The following is a 14,878-nucleotide window of genomic DNA, read 5'->3' as shown; positions in this document are numbered from 1 at the left end:
TGCTGCTGCTTTTTACAGATGTGGAAAATTTGCCTAGCTTACATGCCAGATTTGGTTTGGTTCATGCAAATGATATCTGAGGTCGATTAAAACAGAAATTGGCTCATTCCCAAATCAGAAAACAGAAAAAAAAAGTTTTTTTTTTTTTCAAAATTAAAAACATAATAATGCTGTCTTCTCCTTACACAAATACTGTTCATCTTTGACAGTAAAGTAAAAATAATCAGAAGGTTGCTACCTTAAGATCAGAGCAGGCAAAAAAAAAATCTTTTAAAGTTAATAACTTTGACAACTTCTACACTACTCTGTTTGAGGAGAGACTGTGGCTAATATTCACTCTAGGGCAAAAAATCCTCTTGTTTATTTAATTTCTGCATGTACGGAAAGGTGGCATTACAGACACAAATAAGGGCTCTGATATTTCAGGGATACTAAAAGAATAAAGAAACCTGGAAATATTCTACAAAGATTTGTGAACCAGTTGTCATTTTTTATTCTTCAGGCTGGTTCGATTGCCAAAGAAGGCTCAGTGTTTGATGGTACTGCCCGACTGTTTTGAGGGCTCAGTAAGTCTGGAAAGGGCAAATGACATCTTTTATGTCTGTTCATGTGTAGAGAGAAGAACTGAAAATTTTTAGTTCTTTAATGACTTTTCAACAAAATCACTGTATTCAGAAGTAGTAAGAGAGCCACAAGGTGGCAGCAATAGAAAGTTCCATTTTTATTGAACACAGTAGTGTACAGCCATTTTTTCCAGGTGGTGTTAATCTGAAATAATATTATGTATATGTCTGATAAGCCTGTTTTTGAGTCAAGACAATATGTGATAGTATTACAGACAGAAAAATGGTTCAGAAATTTCTCTAAAAGCTGGTAAGTTTGTTTTTTTTTTTTTTTTCAAGCAGTACTGGAATGCAATGGCAATTCAAGAGAGATTTTTCCAAGACGAAAAGAGGGGTTGATACTAAGTCCTTCTGAATCTGGATGCTACTTGGAGCACATCCCTCCTCCCCAGTACTGACTGGTGGGGTTTTTTTTAGAGTATACAATTTTTTCTGCTGCTTGTTCTTAAAATAAATCCAGCCATTGTATGGATCAAGATGGTCTTATTTTACAAAACATCTGGGATCAATTTTGGGCTCTGCTATCTACTTTCTAGTCAAAGTCATGTAATTTTCATTCTACAAATTAGGGATAATACTTTCTTCCTCCACAGTTTTGTCTGTTTTCTCAATTGGGACTGTAGGAAAACAGTGTGCCTATCCCACACGGGACAGAAAGGAACTATTGTGGTAGAAACACAGTGAAGAACAAAACGAATTTTCTGAGGACTGGCAGCAAGATGTTATCAGTTGTGGATAATAAATCAGCTGAGGCAATTTACAGAGTACATAACAAAAATCTTGGACTCCAAAGGAGAGATGGGAGCACAAGGTGAGCCCATAAAGAATCCCTCTGTATCTCCCAAAAGGCTGCAGTTTTGAAAAACCCATCCAGTAAATCTTTAGAAGCTGACTGTCTTCCCTAACTGTGTGATGAAGAATGCTGTTACGCTTCAATTCCATTGCAGTGCAGTGGCTAAAAATCGTGAGAGCCTTAAGAAAGAGAAATGCAAAACTTTGGTAGCTAAATGTTGCTTCTGAAGTGAGCAATAATAGTGTATTAGACTGCCCCATTTTAATAATTCTAATGTCCAACAGTGCTACACAATAATAAAGTATTATTTTTCCAGAAGTTCTATTGAAGGTTTGCAAGTTGTTTTATTTATTTTTTTAATCAATTTGTCCAGCTAATAAATAAATAAATCAATAAATCTAAAAGATCTACCTCACAACAGTGAGAACCTTCCAATTTCCAAAACAGTTTTTATTGTATAAAGATAAATTATGGGCACAAGCCTTTTGAAAGATACACAGCCCAAATGCGGCACCCATTTCACATTTCTGAACACTGCAGGCAGGCAGATAAATGCTACAGTAATAGGAGATGTAGGATATCACTTTTAAAATGTATTTTGTTCATTTATTGCTGTCATTTACTTCAAATATGATAATGTATTTTATTAAACTAATAGAGTACTGTTAATCTGAGAACTCAGTACTATCTAATTTCTTTGAAGCAAAGGCACTGACAAATTTTTGAAAGCTTACCAAGGAACGACTGTAAAGCAGATTATTAAGTTTCTTCCAATGATTTGCATTTATTCTCATATCTTTGAACTGAAGAATTTTTAATCAGGGCAGACCAGCTTACTCTATGTATTCTGTTTGACAGTACTTTTAAATAATTGCTTTTCTGTAGCAGTGACCAGTCCAATATCCATCCACTTTTCATGGTGTCTTTGTGACTGCCACTCACAATAACTCAGCAGCACTTCAACTATTTCTCTTTATTTCCCATAGACAACTGCAAAAAGCACAACAAACTTGCTGTGCTTTTTGAAGCACCATATTAATTGGCAGGACTATAACATTAAATTCAACTGACAGCACCATTCATACATAGGATGTCTGTCCAGACTTTGCCTAATCACTTCAAACAACTGCATTCTTACATGGACTATTTTTCTGTCTTGCCCATAACAAAAAAAATATAATGATTTTGCTGGCATGTTGTCTTCCTAAACACTTGATTTGTTTGTGAATTTTAGCCCAACAGCAAGTCCAATTAAAAGTATACTTTTCAAGCCATTTTCTCCTTTCCTGCAGTCAGAAATTCCATTTTTGAATGCATAAAGAGGTATAGTTTGATGATGCTCACCTCCATTGACTGTGATAGTTAAGACATGAAACTAATTTCCTGTTTCCTCAAAGTACTGAGAGTTTGGCATGTCCAATGACAACACTCGTTTAGGAACCATGCAAAAAAACCCTGTTTACATTCACATTTTCAACAGGTTAATAGCATATAATCCTACTTCCCTGAAGGCTACTCCTTACACTGTAACTCAGGAGTGACAGCACTGTCTTGTATAATTTAATTTCAAATTTCAGATCCTATGCGACTTTCATTTCCAATCAGTATACCAAAAATTATACCACTTAGATACTATTATACTTAATATCTAAAGACTAATATCTTAATCTTAGACTCTAGAAATCCATAGATTCTGTGAAAAATAGGCAAAAAAAAAAGTTATTCAAGCAATGTAATTAATGAGACAGGAATTTGGGTTCTATAACCTTCCTCACACTCTCAACAGCAGTAACATCAGTTTCTCATCTCCCTTCACCTCTGTGAGTAGTGTACTCCCATGTTCCCTTACAAACAGGTAGTAGCAAACTGCTTTGACTGCCTCCACACTACTCATCTCGGAGCCTGGCTAGCCAGCAGCCAAAAGCAGTTAACTTTTGAACTCACTGACCAGTTTTTTCCTTAGTAGCAGTACTCTCTGTGGAATTGTCATGCCTTACAGATCACTTTCTTCAGTCACATTTGGTTGAAATTGATAATTAGCTTCAAAACCTATTGGCAAATGATGCGGAAACAGACAAGAAACATCCTGGGAAGATACACTAAAAAACCACTGCTCGTGTCCTGCAAAATAGAAATAAGGTATTACTTAGGGTCTGCAAGCTTATTATTCCTTTTAATTCCTTCACTGTTTTGCCAAGTTGTTTTAACTGGTTGTTGTGAAGCAACAGAATCTGTAGTGCACACAAGTGTTTCAGAGCACCTGAAATGAAATGAAATGAAATGAAATGAAAAATAAATGTGATTATTTTCAACATATCTCATTGTATTTATTAAATCATTATTTTATGTTGCACACTAAATTTGACATTCTAGTTCTCCACCTAGGTCTGTATATTTATAACACCTTGCATGAGAATAGTAAAAAAAAAAAAACAAACACTATCAGAGTTCTCAATATCTCTTTTGTCTTTCTAGTCACATCATTTAAACATATGCCTCGCTGTTTTTTTGACTCCAGTTCTTTCTATTTGTCTCCATCACTCTTGCCTCAACAAATCAACATCAACTACCTTCTTCCTCCCTTCCTGTATCCCTTCCTTCCTCCTGTGTCCCAGTGATCTTTGAGTAATTCATCTTCACTTCCTTTTATCCTTAGTTAATACTACCTTTGCCTTACAAGCAATGCATAGCATATGCCTTAGAAAATAGTTCAATTTCAAGTTATTATAAATGTGTTAAATAAGTTATTCCAAACACTGTTGTGGCTGACCCAGACTATGTATTCACATTGTCACACCACAGCTTTAGATATCTCATTTTCCAATTTCTACACAGTTTTTCTCATCCACATTTCTTTGCCGACACCTGCCCTTCTGATAACATATATGTTGGTATCTTCTTTAATGTCTCTTGTGTCTGAAAGTTTCTTTCAAACATTCACTTTTCTCAAAATCTCACAAGAACTAATCAACATCATTTATCATCTGAACAGTTTATAGGGACTGAGAAGAGTAAAATATTAGCATTTAAAACATCTAAAATACACAGATTTATTAATGTGTTTTGGGCTTTTCATTCAGAAATTCACTGGTCTGAAATAGATACTTTAATCTACAAGAGCAAGCAAAATTTAAATAGATGTATAAGATAAAGATTGACTTCTGCAATAAAATGATTTTGCAGTAACTTTGCAAAACGCTTCTGATCATAAATATAACTGCATCACAAAGAAACTGCAAAACCTTAACAATTACATTAGAAGTGGGACAACTTATTAATTTATTGCTCTTTAATTTCCATGCTAAGCCCGTTAGCACTGCAATCAGTTTTCCATCACGTAAGTTCTATCAGCTTATGCAGTGCCTGGTCAGCAAGAGGACTACAAATCACCAGATGTAAAAAGAACTTTGCATATCCATCTTGAATATAAAATATGGTCATGTTAGATCAAAAATATTTTACAGTTGCCTGACATTAAAGTGAATGATATTTTATTCCCTTAGACCAGCATAAACTTGATATTGGCTATCAGTTTACTGCCACTCAAGTACATTGGAAGAAAATAATTAACGTTTACTCATACATGGGAGCTTTCAACCATTAAGTTACTGGCTGTAGTCCACTGTTACAAATTTGAATGCCAATACATAGAACCAAAAGTATAGGTTTCTGTCCAATAATCTTACAAGGGAAGATTTGTACCTGATATATCTGTGATCTCATTGTCGTTGAGATATAGTTCAGTCAAGCAGTAGTTTTTCTTCAAGAAAGTTAAATCTTGGATCTGAAATTAGAGTTAGGAAAACCGCTATACATCATTCTGATATTAACTTTGGAGAAGTATAAACATGGCCTATTTTAAAACCGGTTTACTATAAGAAATTTTTAATAATCAGTCTTGACTTGACTGCAAGGGAAAGTATATGCAATGGAGTAGCAAGCTGACCATTGTATAACAGCTGAGAACTTGGAGCACTACTAATGGTACTCTAGTTTTTTGGGCTTTGTTTTGAAAGACAAGAACAAGAAATAGAATTCTATTCCTGACACTATTTTGATTTCTGTAATGCAAAGTAATTCGTTAGTACAGGAATTATTTCAGTCCTTGAATTGTGCCACTGACTTTACAACAAATGTGCTTTGCTGTGTGTATCAACATTATCTGAAGTTGGAAGGAGGGCAGTAAGACAGATGTTTTCCCATTCCTAAAGCTCTCTTGGAATCCTCTAAGAAAAAATACTTTGAAGTTAAAAGATACTTTAAAGTTCAGAAAAACCTGGTTGGGTGAAGACAGTAGTATTCTGAAACTAAAATCACATTCTTCACAATGATTATTGTACCTTGTATCGTTTAGGGCCTACACATACCTATCGTATATAGCGGCATTTCTCTATCTTTGAGAAGTTTGTTTTAAGATCATCTTAAGTTTACTTTTTGTGATAAAATTATTGCAATGTGTTCTTAAAGGAAAGAAAAAAGTGTTTAGCTCTTCCAACTTCAGAAAAATACGTTTCCCCTATTAGCCGAAGTCTTCTAAGAACAGCCACTTAGTGGCTTCTCCACACAGTTTATACAGAAAATGATTTTTTTTTTCCACAAGTTACGTAGAATATTAGATGAATGATTTTTGTTACTGCATAAGTAGGAAAGTAGGATCTATGCAAAAATCAGATTTATTTATCTTTTACTGATCAACCAGTTCAGCTCTGTTTAGTCATCAGGCCATTTCTCCTTATTCTTTAGTGCCCTTTAGAAGTAAAAGGGAAAGCCTTGTACCTGTGGGTTTAGTTCAACCTTTTCACATATCCGTATTTTTGCTTTTTTTGAAAACAGTTGGATAACCACAGGTCTTTCAACCAAGTCTACATAACATGCTATATAATTGATGTTAGCCTGGGGCAGCAGATATACATACACTCCTAAATTACATGGAATGCTTTTTTTTTTTACTTTTTTTTCCTGCTGCTCACAGAGCTGCTTATTTACCTGAGCAAGCACTTCTGGTGTTTTAAGAACTTGCACCCTTTGTAAAAATCATGTAAACTACTGTAAAATAAGAAATTTAAAAGCAGGTTCCAGCCTGTTTTTGTTGTTGTTGTTGTTGTTTTTGTTTGTTTGTTTTTGTTTGGTTGGTTGTTTAATTACCAGTGGCTAATGGGGAAGGTTGGATTGGATATGTATTTGGAGATTTCTAAAACAGATAATTCTAGACTTGGCTGAAAAATGTAGTGTCTGGAGATTTTTACAGAGCATTATCTTAGAACTCATACAGGATATAATAACTGCTATGATCTAGATATGTACAGATCGAGAAAGTATGGCTCATAGTTTGTATAACTGTCTTAGGACCATATGACAGAATTTACAGCGGCTCATTGTCAAACTCTAGTCACTTGCCTGGAAAAGTCTCTTAATTCAAATATGTTTAGATGACATTACAGCCTGCATAATGACAGAAGATATTGCATCCATCCTAGCATGGCAGTGCTACTTGTTGTGTGCAGACGGGAGCAAATTTGAAAGGGTTTTATGTCACTTGTGTGCGTGACAGCAGCAAGGAGTCTCACCTCAGCTGCCAGCCTGCAATGAAACAATCTAGGCATGTCTGGAAGGGCACAATGAAGGACCTATGCATTTCCTGCAGTCCACAGCTTTTCTGAAGAACTAGGAAAACCGTAAGTTTCTATAAGCATACCTTAAAGTCAATCTGTTCCAAAAGCTGCCCACTCTGGTGGTCAGAGTACACTTGCTATGAGCTACACTGGAAAATGCTCTCCTAGGCCTCACGTATCGGTATGGCATCAGGCAATATTTCCAGTAACTTAGTTCTAGGTGTACTTAATCTGTCTTTTTATTGCTAAGACATTAGTACAAAAGCTCAGCTCCTTAATTTCACAGAATTTATAAATGAGAGCTGTAAAAAAAGTAAACAAAATCAGCTTGTACTCTAATGTAAAACAGTTGTTTCTTCAAAACTGTCATATATAAATCAGTTAAATTTGCTAGAAACTACAGTCATATTTTATGTTAGAAAAATCGTGATGCAATAAACAGGGAGTGTTAATGCATTGTTCTGCTTTTTAAAGGTATACCTTATTACCTTATTGTTGTTAATCCACAAATACCTCAACCTATGAAAGCGTGATAGACTTGGAATGCTTCTTAGTCCTCTGGTGGAAAAGAAAAGAAATTTCTTAATATTCATGGTGCTTACTGACTTAAAAAACAGTTAATTTTTTTAATAAAAAATAGACACACAGAACAAAAGGGAGAGACAATATATGCATTATAAACACCTGAAAGCATAACAAAGCAGCAGGCGGTAAAGAAATTGGAACAAACTCAGTTATAAATTATTTTTCCATAACAGCATTTATTTTCCAGGGAGCATGAGTCTCATCTACTTTGGAGCTTGTTAAAATTCTGCTCAGAACACAGGAGGAGAATTTTTGCATCCTAGAGGGCAACAAACGTAAAAAGAGACCTGTTTTCAGTACAACGCAAATTCTCCAGTCACAGTGCCAGAGATGCAAGAAAGACACTTAGCACATCACTGTACATTTCTTATTTTTCATATTAATGCACACTGTGAAACCTTTTATCTTTTTTCACCCCTTTCCTCTCCTGTCCTCATACAAACTTTCGTATTTACTCATACTCATTAGCAGTCTTGTTTTACATGAAACATTCACTGAAGCTGGTACTCTCTGCTTGTAGAGGGTTTTGTTTAATTGTATGTAGCACGTTGAAGCTGAGCGTGCTAGTGTACTATAAGTAATAAATTACCTACTAACCAGAGAATATGGGTGAGCTGCTGAGTAATTTCACTAATTGTTGCTGGGTTTTGTTGTTTTAAATAAATATTCTTGACTTCCTCTCAAATAATTATAGATGACATTTACAATTTTAATTGACATAATAAAACTTTCTGTGTTGATTTGAATATCTTGCAGCACCAGGGCCAGTGTTTCAGAAAGAATTAATAGCATTGGTAAGAATTAACCTCACATTATCAGCCTAACTCAATCTGCTCATGTTCCAGCCATGAAGCCTAGTCTCTTTTCCCATGTTTTTTTTCCAACAAACCCACCAGATACAAAGGAGGAGTGGACACTTTTTCTGATCTTGTTCTTGAAAAAAAAAAAAGTCAAGAGCGAACCCCACAAAGTCCATGTGCTGTAATTTTATTCTCCTGTATTTCTGAAAATCAGATTACCCCATGCTGCTCCTGTATTTATGTGTTCATTTTATTGTCACAAGTAAATACATTACTGCAAGTACTAAAGATAATCACTTGAATGCTGACAGGACATACAGAGCTCTTACAGAACTATTTTCTATTTTTTTCTGTATAGCTTTACCTGTACACCCCTGAACTACTTTTCAGATAGCAAAGCCCAAATCTCCTCATATTCTTTGTCATTGCCATTCTACACTTAGTTTACAGGTTTACATTTTCATTGGCTTTACTCCCTCTTTTTTAACAGTCTCATGTCTACTATATCCAAGCCTTGATCTGTGTTTCTTTTTCTTTTCTTTTCTTTTTTTTTTCCTGGTATTAAGGCATTTAATTTGTCCCAAGCAGAGTTTAATTCCTCCAAAGGAGCCTGTCCCTTTCTGTATGCCTTCCAGACTTTGCATGTCTCTTACAAACATACTTTTTGGCCTCCAGCCCTCTACTCCTACCTACTGCTAAGTTAATCAGTTTTCCTAGGATGACAGCTTTCAGTGTTGAAAAGTAAATTTTTTCATGTCCCTTTAACAGCAGTGGTTTAAAAACATAATTTTGTTCCCTCTAATTTGATTGACTTTCATTATTATTTTTTCATTTTCTTCTTCCTTTAGCCAACATAAATATATGTCAAATCAACAGTTAAGGAGGCATGATCTGATACTGAGATTGGCTGAGGTTCAAGGTTTGTATAAATTGGTATAGAATAAAAGGAAATAGGTTCTCTCCAATCATCAAAGAAGCCAGCTTGCATCATCTTTCTCAAAATGGTTTAATGGGAAGACAGATCACTTCTGTATCTGCCATCTGGTAATTTCTTTTTATTCATTTTTTTATTCCACACACAAAAAAAGTATTTCAAAGCCAGTGAGGGCATATATTTAAGTATTTAACATCAGAAAATGTGCTTCTTAAGATTGTATATATATACAGTCTTAATATTTTACACATATGCATTAGAATATTTTTATCATATTGTTTAAATAATATATAGATGCATCTTGTAACTTTCTATTTAAATTTGTTCCTTACTTGGATTTTCTGTGTTTTATTCTTTCTAAAATAAAGTTAATAAAGCTTATAATAATTTAACAGTAACTATATTCTTCATATTTTCTTTTCACAGAGCATCAAATTCTTTCTTGGTGTAAATCGGGAGATGCGCTAAAGAATTCAGACATACCAGTGGACACGTGGAGACTTTCAAGAGCACCTAATTTCCACTAAAATCACTGAAATCCTGTAATACTTTTTTTTTTTTCATTCATAAAACCTAGAGACTTTTAAAACATTGTCCCTGAATTATTGAACTACATTAGTTCTTTACATATGATGTCAACAGTACAAACACTAGACACAGTTGTGAGGCTGCAGACAGGTATGTAACAGTTGGAATTGTGCCCTGGCCAGAAATTCAAAGTATGCTTTTCAAAAACTTTGAAGTATGTCCTGTCATGTATCCATCTCTCTACAGTAGCCTCTCAGCATGTTCATCCTACAGCATATCACTCTATCAAACTAGATCACCCACAGGTTCATGAAAGCTTTGCCTTCCTTCACTTTGCATGGTTTATTCTCCTCACCTGCCCTATCTCTTAAGCTGCTTCATAAAGCTCACTGAGGAGATCACTTCTGTGATCAGTGCTGTCAGCTCCAAACAAGTGTTCTTGTGCTCACTTCATGTTGCCCTGCCCTCCCTTCAATTCTTAATGGTAGCAATGCAGGTAATTTCAAAGGTGCTACCAATGAGTTTTGCTATTGCAACAACAGATTTCTTCAGGGAGGTCAGAAATTTGGCAGTTCTCAGACTGGGCAGGTCCCGTGTTTTTGCATTTGCTTTCTTGATAGTCTTTCACCCAGCCTTACAAGCCAGTTAGAACAGGTAGAGATCAGCCCATTAAGCTTCACGTCTCTGTTCCCTGTGGTAGAAGTTCACGCAAAACTCTATGAACTTACCGACCCTCAAGCAATTCTGGGTTGCTAGAGGACTGTGTGTCTAGGGCTGACGCATTTAACTGCTTCATCAGGAGTGCAGTTCTGCAGTCTACATCCATATATATCTCCACCATTTCTTCTTGCACAACATGTATAGACTAGGTATAAATATGATTTACTGAGAATTCACATATAAATGATGTTCAGAGATGGAAAGAGTTACGAAAGGTTACCATTTACCATGTGCTCCATTTTTAGTAAAAGCCGAAGAAACATTTTACTTACTGTCCAGCCAGATACAATACTAAGACATCGATATTCCGCTTAAAGCCACAGATCTTCAGCTGTTTTTCTACTGCCTGACAGTACACAGTACATTTGTCAGCAAAAGATACTGCATAATTCATTACATTATAACATATACATATTCAGTGTCTAAATTAATACACATGCCAAAATTAATGTATGAATCACAGCACCTTGCAAACTATAGCATAGTCTAAGACAGATAAAGAGATATCAAATTGGCAGTTCCTATTTTAAATTGATAAAAAATACATCGACAGTTATGTTACTCCAGTTTTCTATAGAGACCCACAGCTCATAGATATATGAAAACAGAGATTGGCTGGAGAACGGGCTTCTCAACTCGTGTCAGCCAAATCAGTACAGGTGATCAGCATGAAAACAGCTTACCTTGCAATAAATTTGCAAATTTATTTTACACACATGACTTTTTAAAATTATCTGGGGGGTTGGAACTAGGTGATCTTTAAGGTCCCTTCCAACCTGAGCCATTATATGATTCTATCCATCCAGAAAACTCTGCATGTATATCTAATTTTGAAAAATGTAGAGACAAATATCATTTTCAGAATATAGTGCTTATGTGCCATAATTTGTAAAAGCAATCCTAGTAACACGAGTATTATGGATCTCAACTTCTAGCAGCTGATAAAAAACGTCTCATCAGTAAAACAGTCATGGCTTTAGTAAATGCCCAATGTCCTTTAAGATCACTCTTGCTTACAACATGAAACTGCAAATACAAAACTTTGCAAGCTTGGAAGTACTGATGGGTATGCTTAGAGCAGCCTGTATAAGGTACGCAATGAGTTTGTGAAACATGCTCTGCAGTCATTGGGCCGACATAAGGTAACTTTCGGTACACTTCGAAATGGGCTGGAGCTGTGGTGCTTTCCCAGTGGGGCAAGCACAGAGCTAGTGGGACCCATAGGGCGCACCAGCCATTTACTCAGCACAGCTGGTGGCTGGACAGTGGCCACTTGTCCGGGAACTTGATACAGCTCCCAGATGCCAGGTAGGGGAAAATCCTGGCCAAATGGCCCACAAAATCCGCAGACGGAAAAAGAAAAGCTGTTGGGAGAACAGCAGCTGTACGACATCCCCACAGAGTAACGCCTGTCCCTGAGGATTTGCAGCAGGGGCCAGCTGCCAGGCACTGACAGGCATGCAGCCGGGAACCGCGAACCTACTTCAGACCAGAAACCCCAGGGGCTGCCTTCAACCCCCGCGCACGGAGAAAAAGGGCAGCGCCCCGCGACTGCCATTCCTCCGGGCCCGGCACTTGCCATTTCCCCACCTCCTCCCCGCCCCGACCTCCCCGTCAGGCGGCCCCGCTGAGGGCGGCTGCGGGCGCCGCTCTGGGGCGGGAAAGGGCTCACCTGCCCGGCGGCGCTCGCCGCCATTTTAGAGCGGCGCTCGTTCCTAGGCGACCGGGGCGCGGCGGGGCCGGGCGGCCGCGGGGAGGGGGCGGCTGTGGGGCTGTGAGTGCTGGGGTTCCCGGCTGGAGGCCTTGGGGCCGCGAAGGCTGAGGGAGATCGGGGACTGCTGCTCTGCTTCCGTGAGATCTCCTCCAGGAGATTTCCTGGGCAGTATTCTCTTATAATCCTGGAAAAAATGGGCTCTTTTCCTAACTACATTCCTGTTTATTTTAAGTGCAGACCCTACATACATATATGTATGTCACCAGGAGGACATTTGTGAGCTTAAAACTAATACACACCGTATGTGTTACCCATTCGCAACTTTCAAATCACCTTCGTGTCTAAGAAAATGCATTCCATATCCACTCCCATGCCCGCTGCTGCTAAAATGCATTTGATTGAGCTGGATTGTAACGTAACACAAAATGTTTATGACATCCACATGTGCAAGCAACTGTTGCCATGTTATTTTTAAAACCATTTTACTACACAGCACAGGCTGAAGAATAGAAAAAGTCCTTTCCAGGGTGTGTGCGTGCACTTATGTGCATGGAGGACAATAGAAAATGTTTGATGGATCTACAAGAAAAATAAGTCTGAAAACTTGGAGCTTAATTTAGAATTTAATTTACAGAGTACTCAAGTTAGCAGAAATAGCCATTGTAAATTATGTGCAACTGATATACAAAGAGCAAGAGTTGTGTGTGCGAGTATATGAATAAGCTGTCCCTCATGGAATTAATTATGTGCATGCCTTTGCTTGTTCAGACCACTGAAACTAAATGTAGTGTGTATGATGGAGGAATGGAACTGCAGTACAAGTATTATGTTGCAAATATCTCATTTTCATAGAAAAATTGTGTGGGTGGCTTCCATTTCAGCTAGTTAGCTTTAAACAAGTAGAAACCTCAAATAAGAAAGCCTAGACATCTTAAAAGTATAAAACTGACAACAGAAGTGTCTTTAATCACTTATTTTAGCTTCTAAAAATATCTCTAGGGTATTAAAAACATAAAAAGAGGAAATGTACTTGAGAAGAAGAAACTGGTACGCAGATCCGTATTTTTTATTTTATGTTGGAATACGGCATTTTCAATAAACAAGATGAAGGTGCCACTTTAGAATTTTGGAATGTGAGATGGTTATTAAAGAAAAAGCATTCATAATAAAATCATCTTATCAAGTAGTTGGGTCTGAATTTGCTTGTCATATCATGTTTACATGTATGAAGAGAAAGGGAACCTCTAGAAGGTATTTTGTTTCATTCCATTAGATGTTTGACATACATTGGCTGAGGTGCTGAGATTTGTTTTGATTTGTTTTGTTGAGATACTTCTCTCTGTTAATAATTAATCTATATCTTTTGATTTAGTCTAGATGCCTAAATATATAAAACTAATATGCCTAAATGTATAAAATTGTTTAAAATTAAAATTAACTTTTTTTTTTTTTTTTAATTTCTCTTTCTGCAAGTTGACTCCTAAAATCCCCACTAAAGTTAAAGGAAGCTGGGTGGAAAATGAGTATTTCTGTATTCAAACTGCACTATCAGCATACTTTATGTTGCATGTGTGTTGTGCTTTTCCAAAACACATGACGTCTAACATATTTAAACATATTCCTGGATTGCTGTGCATAAATGAATTCTTGCCCTTCAGGATATTCAGAGTAATGACTTAATTACTATATACATTTTTCCAAAAAGTCCTCATTATATTTCTGTGCTGAAAACACTATATTTGCTTATATTATGGGTGCACAGTTGTAACAAGACAATGTGATCTTAAATATGTGATAACAGGATATGAAAATAGGGGAAGCACACATCTTATGTTTTTTCTGGCAAAGGTGGTAGGCCAGCGGGGGAGATTTTCCATTGTGTAAGCCACCAGAATCACAGGTACCTAGAAGAGTTCATGTGATCCACAGTGTTACACCGTTTATTCCCTGAGGTATTTCAGAGGCATTCTTGGGTGTTTGAGTATGTACACTCTTCATCCCCACACCATGGATAAGGGGGATTATCATTGTATCTCTTTAGAGACCTCATTACAGAAAAATATATTTGCTTTGGATAATAAAGTTGAGGTTAAACCTGGTTTAAAACAAACCCCGTCTCTTTCCACATTGCTGAACCCCTGTATATGGGCTTGGGTGTCCCCTAATCCAGTCCCCCACATTATCTATTGTATCTTGGGAAAATGTGGTAGGGAGAGTTTTATTACAACTTATTAACCATGTTAAATGATAAAAGGCATTCATCCCACGAGCTGGGGAGGAAAAAGAGTTCTTCACAGAGCTGCTCAGCCAGTTTCCAAGCCTACTTCCTTCCTACAGATGCAAACGAGAGCAAGAATTACTTGGAGATCTGTCCCTCCTCTTGAGACAGGCTCCCAAGGCTGCTGAGCTGCTGACAGCGCTGCCGATCAGCTGATAGCCTGGCTCTGGAGTACAGAGAGGGGAGGAGAGGTCTGTACTCAAATTTCAGCCCCAGCTGCAAGTAGATGCTTCTGATTTCCAGTTGAAACCATTGACTGGCTGTGGATGCACCAGTAATTTCAGTGGGCTT

General features: G+C 37.0%; 1 protein-coding gene across 6 annotated transcripts in view; it reads right to left on the bottom strand.

Annotated features, from left to right (window-relative positions):
• Positions 1–14,878, bottom strand: part of LRRC72 (leucine rich repeat containing 72) — a 37,094-nt gene that overhangs the window by 6,801 nt on the left and 15,415 nt on the right. For 2 of the 6 annotated variants that reach the window (XM_040549086.1, XM_040549091.1), the window contains exons 3-5: positions 7,517–7,586; positions 5,119–5,200; positions 3,563–3,676 (exon numbers count right to left, since the gene is read on the bottom strand). In XM_040549086.1, coding sequence (XP_040405020.1) covers positions 3,563–3,676; positions 5,119–5,200; positions 7,517–7,586 — 266 coding nt within the window. Of the gene's footprint in view, positions 1–3,562; positions 3,677–5,118; positions 5,201–7,516; positions 7,587–10,867; positions 11,060–12,267; positions 12,356–14,878 lie in introns of those variants that run through there. The other 4 variants (XM_040549090.1, XM_040549089.1, XM_040549088.1 and 1 more) reach the window with 4 other exon arrangements.

Source organism: Cygnus olor, chromosome 2 (genome assembly GCF_009769625.2).
Source record: "Cygnus olor isolate bCygOlo1 chromosome 2, bCygOlo1.pri.v2, whole genome shotgun sequence".
NCBI lineage: Eukaryota > Metazoa > Chordata > Aves > Anseriformes > Anatidae > Cygnus > Cygnus olor.
Note: the sequence above shows the minus strand (reverse complement) of the source record. Positions and strands in the feature narration are given on the sequence as shown.